This window comes from Danio aesculapii, chromosome 1 (assembly GCF_903798145.1).
Source record: "Danio aesculapii chromosome 1, fDanAes4.1, whole genome shotgun sequence".
In the NCBI taxonomy this organism is placed as follows: Eukaryota; Metazoa; Chordata; class Actinopteri; order Cypriniformes; family Danionidae; genus Danio; species Danio aesculapii.
The window spans coordinates 27,202,564-27,222,999 of NC_079435.1; the positions used below are offsets into that span (position 1 = coordinate 27,202,564).

Here is a 20,436-nt window from a genome sequence, read left to right on the forward strand (position 1 = left end):
CGGAGAGACGGCTCGTGTAAATTCGACTCTGCTCGTTAGCTGTTCGTGTAGCTTCGTGCTCCGTTCGGCAAGTTCCGCCTGCCTCTCGGATCTTGTCGATCCTGAATTAGGGCTGTATTTCGTCCCCCTCGTTCTCTGTGTTGTTGTCCTCGGTGACGCGACGGAGGTGTAGCCTGACGCGGTCTCTTACGTGTCGGACTAAATAAAAGTGGAGCTCCGGAGGCCTGGGAGTGACGAGGCGAGTCTGTGTCGGGTAAGAAGAGACGCATTCGTGGGGGAAAGAGATAATACACTTGGCGTTTTAGTGGACATGTCGCAATGCTCGATTCGTCAGTAACAAAGAGATCATGGCGGCGGTGGGCATGTTTCTCCACAGCTCAGACTTGCTTGCAGACAATGAGTCAGTCAGGCTGTAGAAGGAGGAAAGCGGGACGGGTCTACAAAATACATGTGTTAATGGGAAGGAGATGCGTAGTTATGAATGCGATCGCCCGTCCATGGCACCTCTTTATGGAAGTCCAGCGCGTGAAATGATTATTTCTTTCTTGGCTCCAGCATTGGTTTGTGGAGCAGTCAAAGCTCTCCGTGTTACATTAAAGATCTTTACTGCAATCCCGCCCGAGTAATGGTGTTTCTGTACCACAAAAAAACAGCTATTCTTTATCATAAATTGTGAATTTTAACTGGTAAATAAAATTGTAGAGAAAAAAAAATTGATTCTTGAGTATTTTTCCATTCTGAGTGCACCACAAAACTAATTTTGTGCCGCAAGCTTGGTTCATTCAACCTGGAGCGCTATTTTACAAGTCGAAACACGCCTAAAAATGCAAGCGCTTGTATTTATTGTGCTGTTTTCCTTTAAATGACCTTAAATGGACAATCATGAAAAATAAAATGATTCGCTTGCACTGTATTTCGATTGTATATTCTTTACTACATTCATAAGTGCTTAAAAACCACAACACAGATCTGACTGACAGCTACATACGGAAGTAAAAAACGCGGCAAATGGAGTCGACTAGTGTTTGTGGCACACAATGAATAAAGTCTCATTTTTAACATAATTACTCATTACAAAATAGTCACAGCTCCATAAAAAGCATTACTATTGATACTACTTATTATTAAATATGCATATTCTCATTCTTGCGTTAATGCTTGGTGGCTACTTTTGTTACCATAAATTGTAATACGCAATTTTCACTGTAGTAATGCCATTTTTGACGTGAAAATAAAATATTCATTTCTGCAAACATCTCACCCCTTAAAGAATTTAGTATATTTTCTTTTATTTTGTGTTTTTATTAGAATGACATATTTAACGTTAAGTATGTTTAAAAAAAAAAAAAAACTCCAAGCTGCACAAATGTTTATTTTATATTTAAAATGCTGTTAATGAAATTATATATCAAACCCAGTCTGTGGGAAAAATGTTATTTTTATTTTATTTTTATTTTTTGCAGTCAACCTTTCAAATAATCGTGGGTGCATAAAAATCCCTTTTTCTGGGCAGTTTGATGACATACCCTGTGTATATATATATATATATATATATATATATATATATATATATATATATATATATATATATATATATATGTGTGTGTACGTATATGTGTATATATGTGTGTGTGTGTGTGTATATGTATGTATGTGTATGTGTATGTATATATATATATATATATATATATATATATATATATATATATATATATATATATTCATTGCATAATTAATATTAAAAATATACAAATAAAGGACTTAAATTACATCTTCAGGCTATCTAGATGACCATGGAGGCAGGATCAGATGTCCAGCAGGGCGGCGACACTGCAGTCTCAGAGACAGACACTCAGCAGATCGCCACCTTGGCACAAGTGAGTTTCTGGCATTCAGATGTTTCCAAAGCTTTTGGAAACTTTTGCTAGCATGACAAGGCTGATTGTGATTACAACGGTTACAGTAATTATTCATGTAAATGCGGGATGATGTTTTCATTTAATTCAACCTTGTTTTACCTCCCTGGTGCAGGTTTCCATGGCAGCAGCTCAGGCATCAGCTACTGCACCCACAGTGACCTTAGTTCAGCTGCCCAATGGGCAAACAGTGCAAGTTCACGGGGTCATCCAGGCAGCCCAGCCCTCCGTCATCCAATCTCCACAAGTGCAAACTGTACAAGTAAGCCAAATTTTGTTATTAATTAATCACCCTCATGATGTTCCAAACCCCTGAGACCGTTTTTCATCTTTGAAACACAAATTAAGATATTTTATTCAAATCTGGGATTTTCATTTTTGGATGAAATATGACTTCAATGTTTAGAAAAGGGATGCCCGAATGTCCTGGAGAGCCGGTGTCCTGCATAGTTTAGTTCCAACTTCTTTTGCCACACCTGCTTGAAGTGTGTAGTAGTGTTGCACGGTTTACCTGTACTTTGTTAGCACCGTGATACTATAGCTCCAAAATTCTGGAAGTACCTCTGTAGTTTGTAAACGGTAGTATCGGAATTAACAATTCTGTAATAGTTAATGTTGCATGTGGGAAAAGCCACTGAAATGCTCACACATTTGTGCCAGCAAGTAATCAAGAGACCACTTTTATTTTAATTTTAACATTAATTTTCTGCATTAAGGCTGCAAAACTGTAGAATTGGTGCCTTTTATGGTATTGCATATTTTCTGCTGCTTCAAACATGCATCTGAATCAGTTTATTTCTGTTTCTGTGAATATTATTTAGCTACAACTACCGCAACAATCTCTTAAACTTTTGAAACTTCTAAATTTGTACCTGATTCTTACCTGATAAGACTGAAAATACAACAGATGAGGAAAACCGAAAATAACTACAGGAAACAATAAGAAAACAATATGTTTTTTAACTTTATATTTAGTTGAAAAAATCTCTTCTTGTAATGAATTTCGTTTGGGATCATTTAAAATTAATTTACAATGTATTTTTTATTGGTCAGTTATCTACAAAATAAACGAAAAAACAAATAACATTTGAGGTGAAGTGATGTGCATTGTTTTTGAATACAAGACCCACGACCAGCACTGCAGATCTCGGTTCTATAAAGGCATCTATTCTTCTGAATCAACTAAAATTATAATATTTGTTGTATAATGCTGCAACAGCATTAGTCTGTTATTTGTTAAAATTAGCATGCGTTTCATATATCTGTTTTTGAACAGTTCATTTGAGTTAATGATTAATGAACTATTAAATAAATAAAATAAGCAATGGCTGAAAACACTGATATGTTCACTCTTTTCTTTATATAACGTTAGTAGCCTATGCCTTTGACTATAATGGAAAGATAGGAGCATAAGTGATCGACTGGACTGATCAGCATGACAGCAAATCTATGCCAAAAAGCGCACCGGTGATGTTTACGCACGTGGTGAACTGCAAGAGGATAATTGCGCATAGAACTGAACCTAGATGCGATGAAACTGGAGCCCGCGAGCTTATTGTAAACCATTGCGTATGCACATCTCATGTAGGCCCGATACATGGTCTCACGCAGCACACTTGCGTGATCGATTTTCTATCTTTTGAAGACTTATTCATGGCTGACTCTTCTCTTTCGTCGCGCGAACACTTTAAATTTCTAGACACATTTGACTGCAGCCAGCGGTCAGTGAGATTAGCCGAGCACAGGTGGGTGGAGTTAAAAACGGAGCCGTCGATTCAGATAGTTTTCTGCAGTCATGACAGATCATATAGTGTGGTCAATGATTTATTTATTTATTATTATTGCTATAACAACAAAACAGTCACAGTAGATACAAAAAAACTACAACAAAATATCTGTACAAATAATAGGTTTTCAATAATAAGGGAATTCTGAAATAAATTTAAGTATTATAACATAGAAAATATAGTATTTGGGACAATTTGCTTTATTTTGTAGATATGAGTTATGAATTAATACAGTATCGCGATATTACTTGGTATCATGATACTTCAGCTGTAATAGTATCGTGGCCTAAATATATGGTATCCATATGGTATCCTGACAACCCTAGTTTGTAGTATACCTAGAAAGAGCTTGATTGGCTGGTTCAGGTGTGTCTAACTGGGGTTGGAACTAAACATTGCAGGACACCAGCACTCCTAGACAGTTTGGGCACCCCTGGTTTAGAATGACCAAGTATTTACTGGTTCAAGTGTAAAAATTCTTAATGCCTTCTTGTATCAGATTTCTACTATTGCGGAGAGTGATGATTCTCAGGAGTCGGTGGACAGTGTGACAGATTCTCAGAAAAGGAGAGAGATTCTGTCCAGACGACCTTCATACAGGTATCTGCATGTTTCTAAATTTGTGATGACATATTTATGTACCTGTTTGTAAGGAAGCAGCATCTTTTTCTGCAAAAATTAAAAAGTTTAAAATGAAAAAAAAAAAATGAGGATAGAAATGTCTGTATAAATGCATTTTACAGCAAAAAAATAATTTTATAATTTTTTTCATTTACATTCATTAAACAGTATGGAAATATTACAGAAATGTGTAATTTTTAATGATCAAAATAGTTATTTCAAAAAAAAAAATTTTTAAATGGTTTGTCTTTACCATTTAATTGAGACATTCTTTGAAATTACAATTAACATATAAACAACACTTATGTGAAACATTTTTGTTTCCTTTTGTATCCTGTCATAAAATTTCTAAGAGCACATCTGTAAACTAATTTAATTAAAGCACATCATTTAAAAACTAATTGTAATTAAATATTTAAAATGTGTAATTGATTACTTAATTTTACTTAAAGGGGTGGTCCAAAATGTAATTTTATAGCTTGGTTGTGTTAATAAGATGCTAAGCAATGTGTGCTCATGTTTCACTTGAAGGAAATCATGTTATTTTTTTTATAAATATTACTTTTTTTTAAATAAAAATCTTTACTTGATTTTTCTGCTGCTGCATGAGTTAGGCGAGCTCTCCTGTATTTTTTTAACTCAATGCGTTACACGAGGTCTTTCACATATATTCGGAATATGCCTGTGTAAGTAACATGAATCGTTCACATATCTTTTGCGAGTTCATTATCTGAGATGTAAAACACATGAAAAAGCTGCCTATAGAGAAACACTGCAGTCGCACACACATAGAGAGACATTGCACGTGCTGGTGAAGTGTGTGTGTGTGTGTGTGTGTGTGTTTACAGCAGTTTGACTGATAAATATGAATTTGTAACTAAATCGTTAGCAGTGGCGAACAGCATTTCCCGTTGTTTATATCTTTGCTACAACATAGCATTAAGGCTAGACACTGAGCATGTCATAATCAATTTTAACAAATAAAAACACTTAAAGGTCGTGGCTCAGAGTTCACAGCGTCTGCTTGTTGGAGCTTAACCGAATCCAGCACTGAACTGGGAGAGATTCTGGAAGCTGTGTTTTCTCAAATCATGCTTGCTATGTATTTTATAATTCTCTGGAACATAATAAATATTGAACTGTAAGCACTTCTGTCTTTGTGTCGTGTCCTTTGGAAGCCCAAATACAGAAACAGAGAAGCTCTGTGGAAATAGCAGGATGGCTTTTTCTCCCTCAGCTGTAACATACAGCGCCTCTGGCCACGCTCCTTAGCTGCGCAGTGTGTGTGCGTGGTAAAAATACATTTGTGATTATTTTTTTTATAGTCCCCAAAATTCATTTATTGTAGGCTTTGCAAAGCTAACTCTGTAAAAACCAAGGTCTACCTTTGCATTGAACTTTGACCGTTTTACATTCAGAGTTGCTGTTTATGTTCACACAGCTACATTACACATCAACTAAAGTTTAAAATATGATATCGTAGTGGACCACCCGTTTAAATGTTCACTTTCAGATAAAAAAAGGTGTTTTCATGTTTTTCAGCCATTCATGCAGTCAGTAAGTGTGTATATGCAACAAACAAAATAAAATTCAAAGTCAAAAGTGTGTTAGATATTCATAAATGTATAAATATATTTTACTATATATAGTAATAAGTCTTTATTAAAGGTTTTTACACTTGTGTAACATCAAAGATTTCTGACACCTGAAGGTGATTCATGCATACCCAGGTTCAAAATGACTTGAACATGAAATCACAATGGGGCGATGTGGTGGCTCAGTGGTTTGTCACTTTCACCTCACAGCAAGAAGGTCGCTGGTTCGAGCCTCAGCTGGGTCAGTTGGCATTTCTGTGTGGAATTTGTGCATGTTCTCCCGGTGTTCACATGGGTTTCCTCTGGGTGCTCCAGTTTCCCTCACAGTCCAAAGACATGTGCTATAGGTAAATTGGGTAAGCTAAATTGTCCGTAGTGTATGTGTGTGAATGAGAGTGTATGGATGTTTCCCAGTGATGGGTTGCAGCTGAAAGGGCATCCGCTGCGTGAAACGTGTGCTGAATAAGTTGGTGGTTCATTCCGCTGGGGCAGCCCCTAGTTAATAAAGGGACTAAGCCGAAAAGAAAATGAATGAAATCACAATATAAAAAAAATATTGTCACTTCCTTTGGTTTAATTTAGTCACCATTGTCTTAGAAATCTTATATTTTGCTCTCATAGTGTATGACATTTAAAATGCATAAAATTACCTTACATCTTTACATACATCATCGGGTTTTTGCTGGGATCTTAAAAAGTCTAAAGTAAAAAAAATCGATATTTTAGGCCTTAAAAAGTCTTAAATTCGCTGTTCTAGGTCTTAAATATTTTTGCACAGGTCTTATTTTTCCGATGTCCATGTAACGCTACATCTAATGCTCATTTAAATTCTTTTTTGTTGTTGCTAGGTGTTTGTGGTGTTGTAGTTCTTTATTTCACTAGTCCAATTATAATTTGCGGTATTACAACTACAAATAAGACCCGCATGCACTAGCCAATCAGCTTTTTGTTATTAAACTCCGTGCGCGCAGCGAATGTGACGTCATCGCTGTGTTTGCGGAGGTTCGATTTGGGTGCGTGTGACATGATTTCGGCTGGCGGAGCTCACAAAATATTTTGAGACTCGGGTGAACAGTTCGTGTGGTACCGCGTTTTATTTCAGTTGAATATATATAAGAGATTTTGTCTTAAACAGGTGCGACTTTACACATATCTTTATGATCCGTCCATAAGTGATATTATGGAGAACTAGATGACCAGAATTCTTGATATATATATATATATATATATATATATATATATATATATATATATATATATATATATATATATATATATATATATATATATATATATATATATATATATATTCCAGTTATCAAAGAAATAATTTGTTCCTTGATTTTAGTTTGTAACTTAAAATTGTAATATATACATCAGTGTAAAACCTATGACTGGTGGAAAAACATATTCTGTAATATTAAAGCCACCTGGGTTTATATATATATATATATATATATATATATATATATATATATATATATATATATATATATATATATATATATATATGACTTTAGAATATATGAGCCTATCAGTTTACAGTATATTGATGCCCAATTTCTAGGATTTATTGGTAATAATGATCAGGAATGTTGAACCATTATTGCCTTTTTAGCTTATGAGTAGAGGACAGAGACTAGCCAGACAGTAATGTGTGAATTGTTGAGTGGGCAAAAATAAAAATAAAACGTCAGCATTTTTAGTGAGTGTATTTTTTGCTTTTATTCTTGCCATAATAAAAATATATAGTTGTACAGCAACAAATGTTCTGTTGTCATTAATATTTAACTTTAATAGGTGGAACTGTCCGAGATATGAACAAAAGCAAGTGATGCATCAAAGTTTGATTTTAAAAAATCTTGAATGGTTATAAAAATCTTTATAATTATTAATAAATTATAAAAATAATAAAAAAACAATGTTTAAAAATCTTCAATGATATTAATGATATGACCTTGTTCCGGAAACGTTCTACTTCTCTGTTTATCCGTCTGACTTTACAATTCGTTTCTTTTGACCGCCCCCTGTCATTTAAAAGAATATCTCAATGGCGAGAGCTTCAAGTATAAAAGCCTCATCTGTTTCGTGACGTGCGCGTTGTGGTGCCAGGTGAAAGTATAAATCAGCGTTCAGATGTTTGTTTGTTTTTTTCTGTAGTTCAATGGTGCATCTAACCTGTCTTTAGTACTGTTCAATTTGAATACATTTATTTTACCATTAATTTTGTGATTTTGCATTTTCTCTTTATGTGTATGTGTGTTTTTGATATTGTGATATAGGTCTTAAATTTAATACGTAATGGTCTTAAAAAGGTCCTAAAAAGTCTTAAGTTTGACATTATGATATCTGCAGAAACCCTGATCATGATCATGCAGTCGCATAAAATTGTGTGGAAATGCTGCAGTGAATATTATTTGTCTAGATTTCAACAGCCACATAAATCCTACAATCCTGCTTTATTCACTAACCCCTGTTTATAAGCTTTTTTAAAATATTTTGTAATGCAGAAAGATCCTGAATGACCTTTCATCTGATGCTCCAGCGGTGCCACGGATAGAAGAAGAGAAATCAGAGGAGGACTCCACTCCAGCCATAACAACTGTTACTGTGCCAACGCCCATTTATCAGACAAGTAGCGGGCAGTACAGTAAGTTATTTACCAGCAACTATATTTCAACTCTTAAAAGGCCCATAAAGTGCTTTGAAATTACCATTTTTATTTAATGTTTGACAAAATCTCAACTGAAAAATGAAGAGAAGGTGGGACATAGTGTAGCCCCTACTCTTTTAAAAAAAAGCATTTAGTTATTATCACCACTCTACCAGTGAGAATGGTTGAGCTCAAGCGCATTAAATGTGAAGTGTCTTGAAGGGGACGGGGCATATTTGAATCTAGAGAGCAGTTGATTGGTCACAATTTAATGAGAAAGTATGAGGTGGCGTGAATAAAACTTGATCCATTTAGGCAGAAGTCCCAAACTTCAAGCTTTTCATGTTTATATTAGTTTTATTCCATGGTCTGTTAAAATTCCAGATTCTGATTGGCTGGAGGGTGTGCATTATTTTCGTTGAAACGCACGGGTAATTCCAGTCAGTTTTAGTCACAGTTCGAAATAAATGTGCTTCTCCCAAACGTTTATTATTACCATAGCAACTCGCATGTGCTGCACAGGAAACTGATGAGGACTGTTAATGGCGGACAGGAATCCGCAAAATGAGGAAAGTACTCATCAATTATGCCACAAAATCAAGTTTTAAGAGTTTTTCAAGCGAGAATATAGTTATTTTAAAGTCAAATCGGCAGATTATGTATAAGGATAGCATGTGTTTAAAAATGTTGGAAGTTCCAGGCGGTCAGCGACAGCTCCACAAACGGCTCCCACCTGATTGAAGCTTTAAATAAGCCAGACCATCTCAGGACCTGCCCCTGAATCTAATCTATTGCATCTCTATTCTTAAAACGTGATACATAATTGATCTTTTGTGTATCTAACGATCAGTCTTTGGACTTTTGAACCTATTATTTGTTCTCAGGTGTATTTTTTTGGCGTAAGTTTCATAATTAATTTATGACCATAAATGATGTAATATTACACTGATACTGCGTGTTTGGCTGATTGCTTTAGTTTTAAAGAAGATAAATAAAGCAGAATGTTCTCTTACCTGTCCCGATATGTTTTTTTTCTTTTGCAGAATTTCCCTAACTTACATATTTAACAGCAGAGATTTTTAATGCATATTATGTGCCCTTGAAATGTTTCGTAAGAAAACATTACAGCTTTGTGAATGTTTTATTTCATGTGTTTAGACTTGTGTATAGACTTCATCGTAATGTTATTCTACTTAAAGCAGGGATCGCGTTCTTTTGTTAGATCAATTCCATGGGATCAGTTTGCGTAGCCTAATAATTTGATTCAAAAGAGGCATAATAACACTATTATTTAATTACTTTAGATGTTCAAAAATATTTGTTTAACGGATTTCATAAAAACGGCATATTAAAGCTAAACAGAACAAAGTGTAAAGGCTTAAAGTTGCCTATCTTTCATTTTATTAGCTATTGCATAAAGTAACATATTCCTAAAGCGTATTTAATTGATATGGTACTTTTAATAATATTTTTTAATGTTTATTATGAAATGTAAATCACAGAAATTCTGCGAGTCCAGCTTTCACAGTATTAAAGGTAATGTTAAGAGAAAGCCAATATACAGCTCTCTCATCAGATAAGTGGTAGAAAGTAGACAAAAGAAACATGTGTGACTGGGAACACACTTGAGGTGTGACTGGGAATGTCTTATTTGTCCACCTGGGATTGGATTGATGAAATCGCATCTTAATATTAGCAGGTTTAAACAGCAGTCACGTGCTCTCGCTCTCTCTCTCCATCTGTCAGCTTGTCTAGTCCCTCTAGTCCCAGCTGATCCAGTGGAGGGACTAGAAAATCTGACATGTAAAAACTGACAAAAATTTGGACAAATATTGCGCTGCAAAGAGCAAAACTATTTTAATCTTACGCCTACCTTGACAAATGACCATGGAATAAGCGGGATAATCAACGGCTTGCCGTGTTTTAAAGGATTTTAATGCACTTCGCGGAGGCGACTACACTCCGCTGCATGTCGGGTCCTTCGCCTCCACGTCGTGCATTAAAATCCTTTAACGCACGGTCGTTGATTATCCCTTACTTATATCGCATAAACACAAACGCATTGTCTCTGTTTTGGTACGCTCTAGCTTATAGATATCCTAAAACTAACATGACTAAACTAACATCTAAAAAATTATTTTAATTTCATGGGACCTTTAAAGAAACCACTGGACACTGTTTGAAACAGCCAGGTACATGGAAAGTTAACCGTATGTAATTTGTTTTTTTTTCAGTTGCTATCACTCAGGGTGGGGCGATCCAATTAGCCAATAACGGGACAGATGGAGTGCAGGGGCTGCAGACACTAACCATGACGAACGCTGCAGGAGCTCAGCCCGGCACCACCATTCTGCAGTATGCACAGACCAGTGACGGCCAGCAGATACTCGTGCCCAGCAATCAAGTGGTGGTGCAAGGTCAGATTCCACCTTTTGGTCAAAAATACAAGACACTTCAGTTCAAAACAAGTACATGCAACCTTGAGTAATGGCAGACAGATGAAGAGATTTTTTTTTAATCATTTATTTATTTTCTTTATAAGCAGTAATAGGTCAAAGCATACAGTTGGAGTCAGAATCATTGGCCCTCTTGAATTACTAGCCCCCCTGTATATTTAAATGCTTATTTAGGTTAATTAGGCAAATTAGAATAATTAGGCAAATCATTGTATAATGGTTTGTCTGTAGAGAATCCAAAACAAAAATAGCTTAAGGGGGCTAATAATTTTTACTTTAAAATGTTTTTTTAAATGCTTTTATTCTAGCAGAAATAAAAGAGTAAGACTTTCTCCAAAAGAAAAAATATTATAGGAAATACTGTGGAAAAATTCATTGCTCTGCTAAAAATCATATGGGAAATATTTGAAAAAGAAAAAATCACAGTACGGCTTATAATTTTGACTTCAACTGTAGTTAGATCCTACAATCAATAGATAATTTAGATGTGTATTTGTAAAAGTGAGAATATGTATGAAAATAGAATAGGAAGGGAAAGAGGAAAATATTCATATCTGTACACATGCATACATTGCATAAACAGGGGTTCACATAACTGGTTTGCAGGTGTGCATGTCCAATTAAAATACAAAATGCAGACCAGATTCCAGAGCTGGACGATATGTTGGGTTATTAATTTATACCAATATATTTTAATATGGTGTGGGATTATATAATACCACTTTTACCGTGGTCACATTTAAAGTTCACAAAGGAGAGTCTATCATCGTTATCCGTGCTTTCTTACACAGACCCACACTTACACCCCACCCGTACTCTTCCCATGAACACACAGTTAGTGACAGCCAGGGGGTGAAACTGGGGTGAAGCCATTTTATTGGCTGATGTATAACCAATGAACAAAGCCAGCCAGGGACAATGCATTTTCAATGCCATCATGCTAAAGTTAGCATTATGAGCTCTATTTGTAGACATCTTATAGAAAGCATTTATTATTTCTATTAGATGTCTATGGCTCTATGCAGTAGAACATTTAATTTTCGTTAAGGCTGCCTGGGTGCTTCCGCAGTTAACCATAACGTCATTATAAACTCACTACGTTGTGTCACTGCACACATAATTGACACACAATATAATGTAAGTCTTCACACCAGACTCCATTAAATCAGACTGTGCAGGGCCATGTCTTTAAAATGTAAACATTTACTTTACCACAGTATTTTTTATGAGTTTTCAGTGCTCAGTTGCTGTTCCTCAGGGAGCTTACATTTAAATGGCATTCCATCTCGTTACGTTTGAACAATTGAATAAATGCAAGTCTGTTTAACTGACTGGACTATGGTTATATTACATGTTCAAGGAATCTCAATTAAATTGAAGATAAATCAACCCTTCGCACTACAGTCCTTCTGTCATAAAATAGAATATTTATTTTTTTGTATAAAGGGTTTGTTTCCCCATTAAAGAGGTTATTCATTTTGTACAGTTTTATTTGCATTTTAAGACAATTTATTTTGTATGCTGTTTACATTTCAAGTCACATCATTTACTTTAGTCATTGTTATAAAACAAGAAAACGTGTCTTTGACTTTAAATTTTACTGAACATTGTACACAAGATAATACCGCAATATAAGACACATTGTCCAGCTTTGCCATACATGTGGTTTGAAACAAGTAAAATAAAGCATCTGCAAAACAAACCTTTTTTTTCACTATTAATGACATGTGAACTTGTCAAACAGTGTATTTATGTGACAGTTGGGTTGCACAACATATCGTTTCAGCATTGATATCGCAGCGTCATTCGCAATAGTCACATCACGAGCTTACACAATGTTGAGTGGATTTATTTTATCATTTCATATTTTATCAATGTTTTTTGAGGCCTGTGACTATGTGAGGCCTAAGAAATTGTACTGATTTTAACTTTGACAAGTAATAACGACAAATTCTATTGAATTGTTCATAAAACAAAGACTATGCGGTATTAATTTATATTTGATTATTCAATTATATATCTGAATACAGTTCGACGACTCTGAAAACAATCACTGTTTATATAATTTGTATCTTTTTCTTTATTGAATTTATCCATGCATGTATATTGTTTCTTAAATTGTATGCATATATCTCCCCCACAGAAGCATCCCAATCAAAAATTATACATTTTTTCCAAAAAATGATTCAACACATCTAGTGAAATTGTATTCATATCGCAGTATATATCACAGAATAAATAAAATCACAATGTTAGGTTTTTCCAATATCATGCAGCCCTAAACACAGGATTTTTCGACATGCATATCTTATGTGCAGCAAGCAGAGAGAATGTATATAGAATTTCTGCTCAACTATAGCATAAAGTGACACTTTCCTCATTAATTTACTTTTAATATTTTTAAGCGAAAAATAAACAGATAAAAAAGTATGAGGTTATATAAGAATACGTATTATAATTATATAACGAACAAATAATAATAATGAAATAAAAGTAAAACTAAACCAAGATAATGGAATTAATGAACATATACATAAATGGGTAATAAAGAGAGATTAGAATAAGTGTACTGGTCTAGATTAGTTCTTGTGTTGTAGATTAAATCTAGGCTTGGCTTGCTCTGTATCCAGGAAGAGACGCAGAGCATCTGAATGTCTTCTTGTCCAACTATAAATGTGCTATTTGTGTGTTTCAGCGGCATCGGGAGACGTTCAGGCGTATCAGATCCGCACTGCAGCAGCGAGCACCATTGCTCCAGGGGTGGTCATGGCCTCTTCTCCAGCACTGCCCAGTCAGGGAGCTGAGGAAGCCACACGCAAGCGGGAAGTTCGGCTGATGAAGAACAGGTACCCGCCAAATGCACACACTCATGTTGGACTGTTAATAATGGTCTGGTACAAACATATTTTTTGGTATAAAATATAAAAATATATTTCTGCTGAAGCATGTGAAATGCATAAACCTAAGGAAAGCTCCAAATTGAATAGGAGACAATCCTTTTATTTTCACATTTAAAATTATAAAAAGCAATTATAAGCTATTATAGGATTTGAAAGCCAGGATATTAGGAAATAAATATTATTGTAAAATCCATATATTACAAAGATTAGTAATGTAATAGTTAATATGTGAATGTATAAAAGCGTTATTACTTATAATTATACCTTTACACTACAGTATTGTAATATATTTAATTTCAATTTTGTTCTTACTATTATATAATTCTACTCTTACTCTGTAAAATAAAGTTAAATAATAATTATTGTAATAATGTTTGTTGTATGGTCATAAAAATGGTTTTTAGTTGAGGGTATGTCCATGTAAACTTCCCTCGTTTGCTTGTTCAAGTGGAACACACTTTAAAATAGTGGCAGGGATTCCCCTGAGGGAACAAGCGAAGAGATGTTTGCGAGTGTGTGTAAAAGTGGACTAGAATGCAGCCTGTGTTTACCGAAACTTTCAGGAAAGTTGGAGCTAAACTTTGCAGGACACCAGGGTCCATTCTTCATATGTGGAATACTCAATTGGGTTTAGATTGGGTTATTGACGATTTGACATTGAAGTTTGACATCGATTTGAAGTTTAAGTTTAAAAAATATATAAATAAAAAACTTGTGCAGTCTGCACTCTGGGAAAAAAAAGTATAAAAATGGGATGGTTCTCCCTAAGGAGTTCAAAGAGAACATTTATTAATATGGACTTTTTACACACAAAACATGTACTATTTTAGGCTACCAGTCTGATAATAGACATGCACAATATTCTTTTTTTAAAGGAATAATAATTTATACAGTCATTCACATGTTTTGGTAGCTAATATGATGGTGATTTGAACGCAAAAGTTGAAGACACCTTAACTGATATCAAAAAATTAATTTAAACAGCCAATTCCTTACACTGATTAATAAACTTGAATAGGCCTAGGCTGCTATAATAAAGAAAATCCACACTAAATGCAAAGCTAAATAAATTACTAAATGCTCAACACATGAAAGTGTAAAGCCTGCAGCCCACAACAAATGTGGACTGTTATTGCGTATCATATTTAGCAAACCGTTTACTACGAAGTTTTAGTAATTTTTCTCACATGGATAATTGAATAATAATTAGATGATGTCATTAAGCTGCTGTGCCATCAGCCAATCGTTGATCATGATTTCGTGGATCGATAGATATGTCTTTCACAACACAACACAAACTTTTTTAAAGGACCAAATTAGCCAGGTTATCAAGAATAAAAGATCCAGGATCTGCCAAATCATTTTAGATCACATAAGCGAGGTATGTAGAACAGACCCCAGCTCTCCAGGATCGAGTTTGCTGACCCCTGTCTTAAACTGTGACTTAAACAATGACTTAAACAATGTGACTTAAACAATGGTTTTAAGTGTTGCATCTGCAGTTAAAAAAAATTTTTGACCATAATAATGTGTTTCCACCACAGGGAGGCAGCACGGGAGTGCCGCAGAAAAAAGAAAGAGTATGTGAAATGTCTGGAAAACAGAGTGGCTGTGTTGGAGAATCAGAACAAAACGCTCATCGAGGAGCTCAAAGCGCTTAAGGACCTTTACTGTCACAAATCTGAATAAGTGCGCTCACGTAAAACTTGCTGAACGGATCTCTTCTGGTGCCTCAAGAGACAGAGACTCTAAACAAACCCACAGGCACCTGCACAGCAGCTCTGTCTCTTCTCATTTCAATTTATTTTCCTTTTTTAAAAAAAAACAAAACAAAACTAAATATTATCTTCTGTAAAAAAAAAAAATCCAGTTATCAGGAATACATTGTAAGTTTGTAAGTGTAAACTTTTTTTATTTTGCTTTTCTCTTCAGAAGAAAGAGAGTCGGTTTCTCTGAGACAGAAAAAAAAATTGACACGCAGGGTACAGTTTCGCTATCAAACACGTTGCCCTACTTAAGGAGCGTGGAGAACCATAAAGAGCACCTTTCCACTGCAGCAGTGACAGGGAACGAATGTTTGTGTGGGTTTATCATGGAAACAGCCCCGGGTGCTGCTCCTGTCATCTGAAAGACTTTGCCACACTGCGCCAGTCGCTGATGGCTCTGCCTGCCAGCATGATTAAAGAGGGATGGAGATTTTCACTTTTGCAGCATGAGTCTTTAACGATCCAAATTAAATCAGCTGTGCCCATTCCTGTTGTTTTACCGCTTCTGTTACTAATACATATAGTCATATTTTTTGTTCTTCAAAAGACATGCAGTAGAATTTTATATTTAAATGTCTCTGCTGTGACACAGACTGATGTGTAATGCACCGTTGTCTACTTTATTTTTTTTTTTGTTAAGCAGTATTGCTTTTGTTACAAAATTAAGTGCTAACAGGAAACACTTTTCACATTTGTTAACAGAAATATAGGTGGATCCTTTAAGATGTGGAATGATGATGTTTGGAAAGAAGTGTTGTAAAGTAAATGAAATATATAATGTGATTTTCACGAGTGAGCGTTTGATAGCCCATAATCAGAAAATCATTTTTAAAAAAGAAAACTTGTTATAAGTGTGCTTATATTGTAATATATTGGATTTTTCCTCATCTATGCCAGACTTTAATGGTCATACTGGTGCCATCTACACTAATCAGAGATCAATTTCCTTATTATATTGGGCTAATATTTTGATATACAGACACTGATGTCTGATTGGTGGAAAATTATTCTTTTTTTTTTGTTCCCCATTGCAATGAAAATGCTGTTGTTATTTTGTTCTGTCTTTTGCCACAACATCCACAGCAAGATGACGTGCATGTTATTTGATTTTTATTTTTTATTATGTATTGTACTTTTAAGATATGTTGCTCAACTTGTAACCTAAATCAGTTAACATTATGGTGCAGTCTTTCATCAACAAATATATATTTGGCAGCTGTTTGTAAGCAAATGTTTTCAGTTACTTTTATTTTCTTTTTCAGTTTATCACTTTTTAATGTTTGAGAAGATAGGGCAGGGTTGCTCAGTTCAAGTCATTTTCGGTCAGATAGTTTGTTAGAGAAATGGAATCTTAATATTTACAGGGAAAAAAAGGAGTTTGTCATGTTTGGTAATTTAAATAAGCGAATAAGCGAAAACTTGATAGTTCATATTGATAATCAGTATGTATGTGAATGAGAGTGTATGGCTGTTTTATAGTGATGGGTTGCAGCTGGAAGGGCACCCGCTGCGTAAAACAAATGCTGGATAATTTGGTGGTTCATTCCGCTGTGGCGACCCCAGATAAATAAAGGGACTAAGCTGAAAAGAAATGAATGGATCAGTATTGATAATCATCTAAACCTGCCTACTACAACAACCCCTACTGTCTATAAGGATTCTATTGAAAAGATTATTCTTAGAAATATTATAAGAGACATTCACAAATGCTTATCTTGAATTGTTTGTTTTATTTTTGTTTCATGCTTTCACACAAACATATTAAGCAGCACTACAAAATTAATAAGACAAATGTCACTGTCACCTCACAGCGAGAAGGTCCCGGCTGGGCCATTTGGTGTTTGTGTAGAGTTTGAATGTTCTCCCCGTGTTCGTGTGGGTTTCCTCTGGGTGCTCCGATTTCCCCCAGTTCAAAGACATGTGCTATAGATGAATTGAATAAACTAAATTAGCCGTAGTGTATGTGTGTGAATGTAAAAGTGTATGGGTGTTTCCCAGTGTTGGGTTGCACCTGGAAGGGCATTCGGTGCATGAAATTTATTTGCCGGATAGGTTGGCGGTTCATTCCGCTTTGGCAACCCCTGATTAGTAAAGGGACTAAGCTGAAAAGAAATTAATCAATGAAATTGGCCAGTGTATGAGTGTGGTTGTGAGAGTGTGGGTGTTTCCCAGTACTGGGTTGCAGCTGGAAGGACATCCGCTGCATAAAACATATGCTGGATAAGTTGGCAGTTCATTCTGCTGTGGCGACCCCTGATGAATAAATGGACTAAGCTGAAGAAAAATAAAGGAAATTAGCATATTATAATGATTTCTGAAAGGGATAGTTCACCTATGTGTGAACCCGTTTGAGTTTTTTTCGTCAGATGATCCAACAGAAGATACTGAAGTTGAATAAACAGCCATTCCATAGTATTCCCCCCTGCTATGGATGTCAGTGGCTGTTTTTTTTTTTCTCAACATTGTTCAGAATATCTTATTTAGTGTTCAACAGAAGAAAGAACTCTAGGAAACTTACTCCACTTGAGTGTGAGTAAATGACGAGGAAATAATGATTCTGCAAATTCTGTTTATTTTGTCTTCCCTTACCTCAACCCTTCTAAAATCAACCCACACAGAAAAAAAAATATTCAGCATTTTTACATTTTTAAAATACTTAAATCTATTTTCTCATCTGGACCTAAACATGTTCATAACAATTTTTCATAACAGTCTCAAGACAAAATTGAGTGTTGACTACTGCAGGGGAGAGGTTGCAACACATTGCATTTCCTTCAATTTTTTCCAAGATGGGAAACTCAAAAATGTAATATAATAAACCAAAATCCATTGGTTACCCACCCACATGGCTATAATATGTGTAGCCTATATGAAAATTTTTACTTGAACAGACAGGTTGTCAAGCAGGCAGGGGACAGTTGAAACATTTATTAAAATGTAATAAAACATTCTAATCATAATGTTCGATTTATTTATTATTTCTATTTTTTGTGAACAAATGTATATTTATATTACACATTTTTATGGCACCAATATCAACAAAGCTGAATGAAAGTCTTGATGAAGTGAACAAAAAAAAAACATTTAAAAGAAACTCTATTATTGAAAATGTCTTTAAAAAGTCTTAAATTTACCTTCATAAATCATACAAAAATGTTTCAATTGCATTAAAACTCCATGCTTTGTTTCCTAAAAGATAAGATAAAGTCAAATAAACAAGCTGTGATGTGCCATTTCACATATTTTCTAAACGTAAATGCCACATTTGAGAGCAATAAAGCAATTTTCAGACCTTCTATCATCACTTAGTAGCTAAATGGATTGAAAGAGCGAGATGCCTTGAAATGATGAAGGTTATTCAGTCGAATCGGTTAGGCACTGCTGTAGCCATTCAGTTGAAAAAAAGCAGGCATATGGCAAATTGTCTGTGATCCCTAAACTGCTTACAACAAAGAATTTTGTTTTAAGCGACACAAAAAATCTCAATTTTCTGCTCAAAGAACAGCAGATTGCCTTGTGCCATTGTTTGCAACAGAACAGCACAGAGCCTCCAGATTGCTTGTATTCAGTTACTCAGAGCGTTTTACCTTCACGCTCAGTGATCAAGGTCTCCAGCAGTCTTTGAAAATGGCCACAGGCAAACGTATTCATAAAACACATTAAGGTACTAAATGGCACTAAACGCACCCACTGTGTAAACCTACTCTCCAATACCTTTGCCTGTGAATCTGACGCTTTGATTGCTATTTAATCAAAATGAAAGACTAAGATTAGAACGTGTTTTTGATCGTTGATTATAGACTTCAGTAATTAGCACTTATTCGTATTAGTAGTAGCATAAATGATTAAAAATGATCATTTGTGTCAAGGGTTAATTACGGAGCTTTTTCATGCAGTCTTTAATGATTTGCTTCACCTTGAAGTTATTCATCATTTGTTACAAGTTCTTTGCTCTAAAAGAAAAGACTTTTCTGTCTAGAGAATTTAACGAGGAGAAGCGAGAAGAAAGTGAACGTCCTTAGCTTGATTTTAGCCTATCCATATGACAGTTATTTCTATAGCATCTTTCCATCAAATGCTTCATTTGTTCTAGATAGATGGACAGACAGACAGATAGACAGATAGATAGATAGATAGATAGATAGATAGATAGATAGATAGATAGATAGATAGATAGATAGATAGATAGATTCCAAACTGCTGCCCGTTTTTACTTGCACACAGAGATGGGCAGTATTTTAATAAAATGCATACATATTGGGGCGGCATGGTGGCTGAGTGGTTAGCACTGTTGCCTCACAGCAAGAAGGTTGCTGGTTCAAGTTCTGGCTGGACTAGTTGGCATTTTTGTGAGGAATTTGCATGTTCTCCCCATGTCCTGTGGGTTTCCTTCGGGTGCTCCAGTTTTCCCCACAATCCAAAAACATGCGCTATAGGTAAATTGCAGTGCTTACCACACATGGACTTTACTTGGGAGTGCCGTCCAGGTATATTAACAGTCACTCGAGTATATTTAGTGATAATTGTTTTACTATTATTATCATCCTTTTACACTATTTTGTATCCGCCAAATATAACCAAACATCCGCGATCGATTAAGTAGTGGAAAATCCTCTCTCGTTTACCCGTTTCATTCTGTGTGCACGAGACCTGTCAACACTCACACAGACAGTCTCACATGCTCTGCAGACCCACAGAGATGCTCATTTTTGGGACTTAAAAAATGTATCTTTATTAAATAA

The 20,436-nt window shown here is 35.1% G+C and overlaps 1 protein-coding gene across 1 annotated transcript; it reads left to right on the forward strand.

Moving 5' to 3' along the window:
* The first annotated feature begins 114 nt into the window (after window positions 1-114).
* On the forward strand, window positions 115-18,642 carry creb1a (cAMP responsive element binding protein 1a). The gene is made up of 8 exons (XM_056458224.1): window positions 115-253; window positions 1,779-1,877; window positions 2,032-2,178; window positions 4,203-4,303; window positions 8,430-8,569; window positions 10,807-10,989; window positions 13,724-13,874; window positions 15,473-18,642. Exons 2-8 carry the CDS (start codon window positions 1,788-1,790, stop codon window positions 15,615-15,617), a joined length of 957 nt encoding a protein of 318 aa, XP_056314199.1. The 5' UTR covers window positions 115-253; window positions 1,779-1,787; the 3' UTR covers window positions 15,618-18,642.
* The last annotated feature ends 1,794 nt before the right edge of the window (window positions 18,643-20,436 follow it).

Coding starts and splice junctions, on each gene's coding strand:
- creb1a (XM_056458224.1), top strand. CDS start 1,788: ATGACCATGGAGGCAGGATCAGATGTCCAGCAGGGCGGCGACACTGCA. Junction 2,179..4,202: donor CACAAGTGCAAACTGTACAA/GTAAGCCAAATT, acceptor TTCTTGTATCAG/ATTTCTACTATTGCGGAGAG. Junction 8,570..10,806: donor GACAAGTAGCGGGCAGTACA/GTAAGTTATTTA, acceptor TTTTTTTTTCAG/TTGCTATCACTCAGGGTGGG.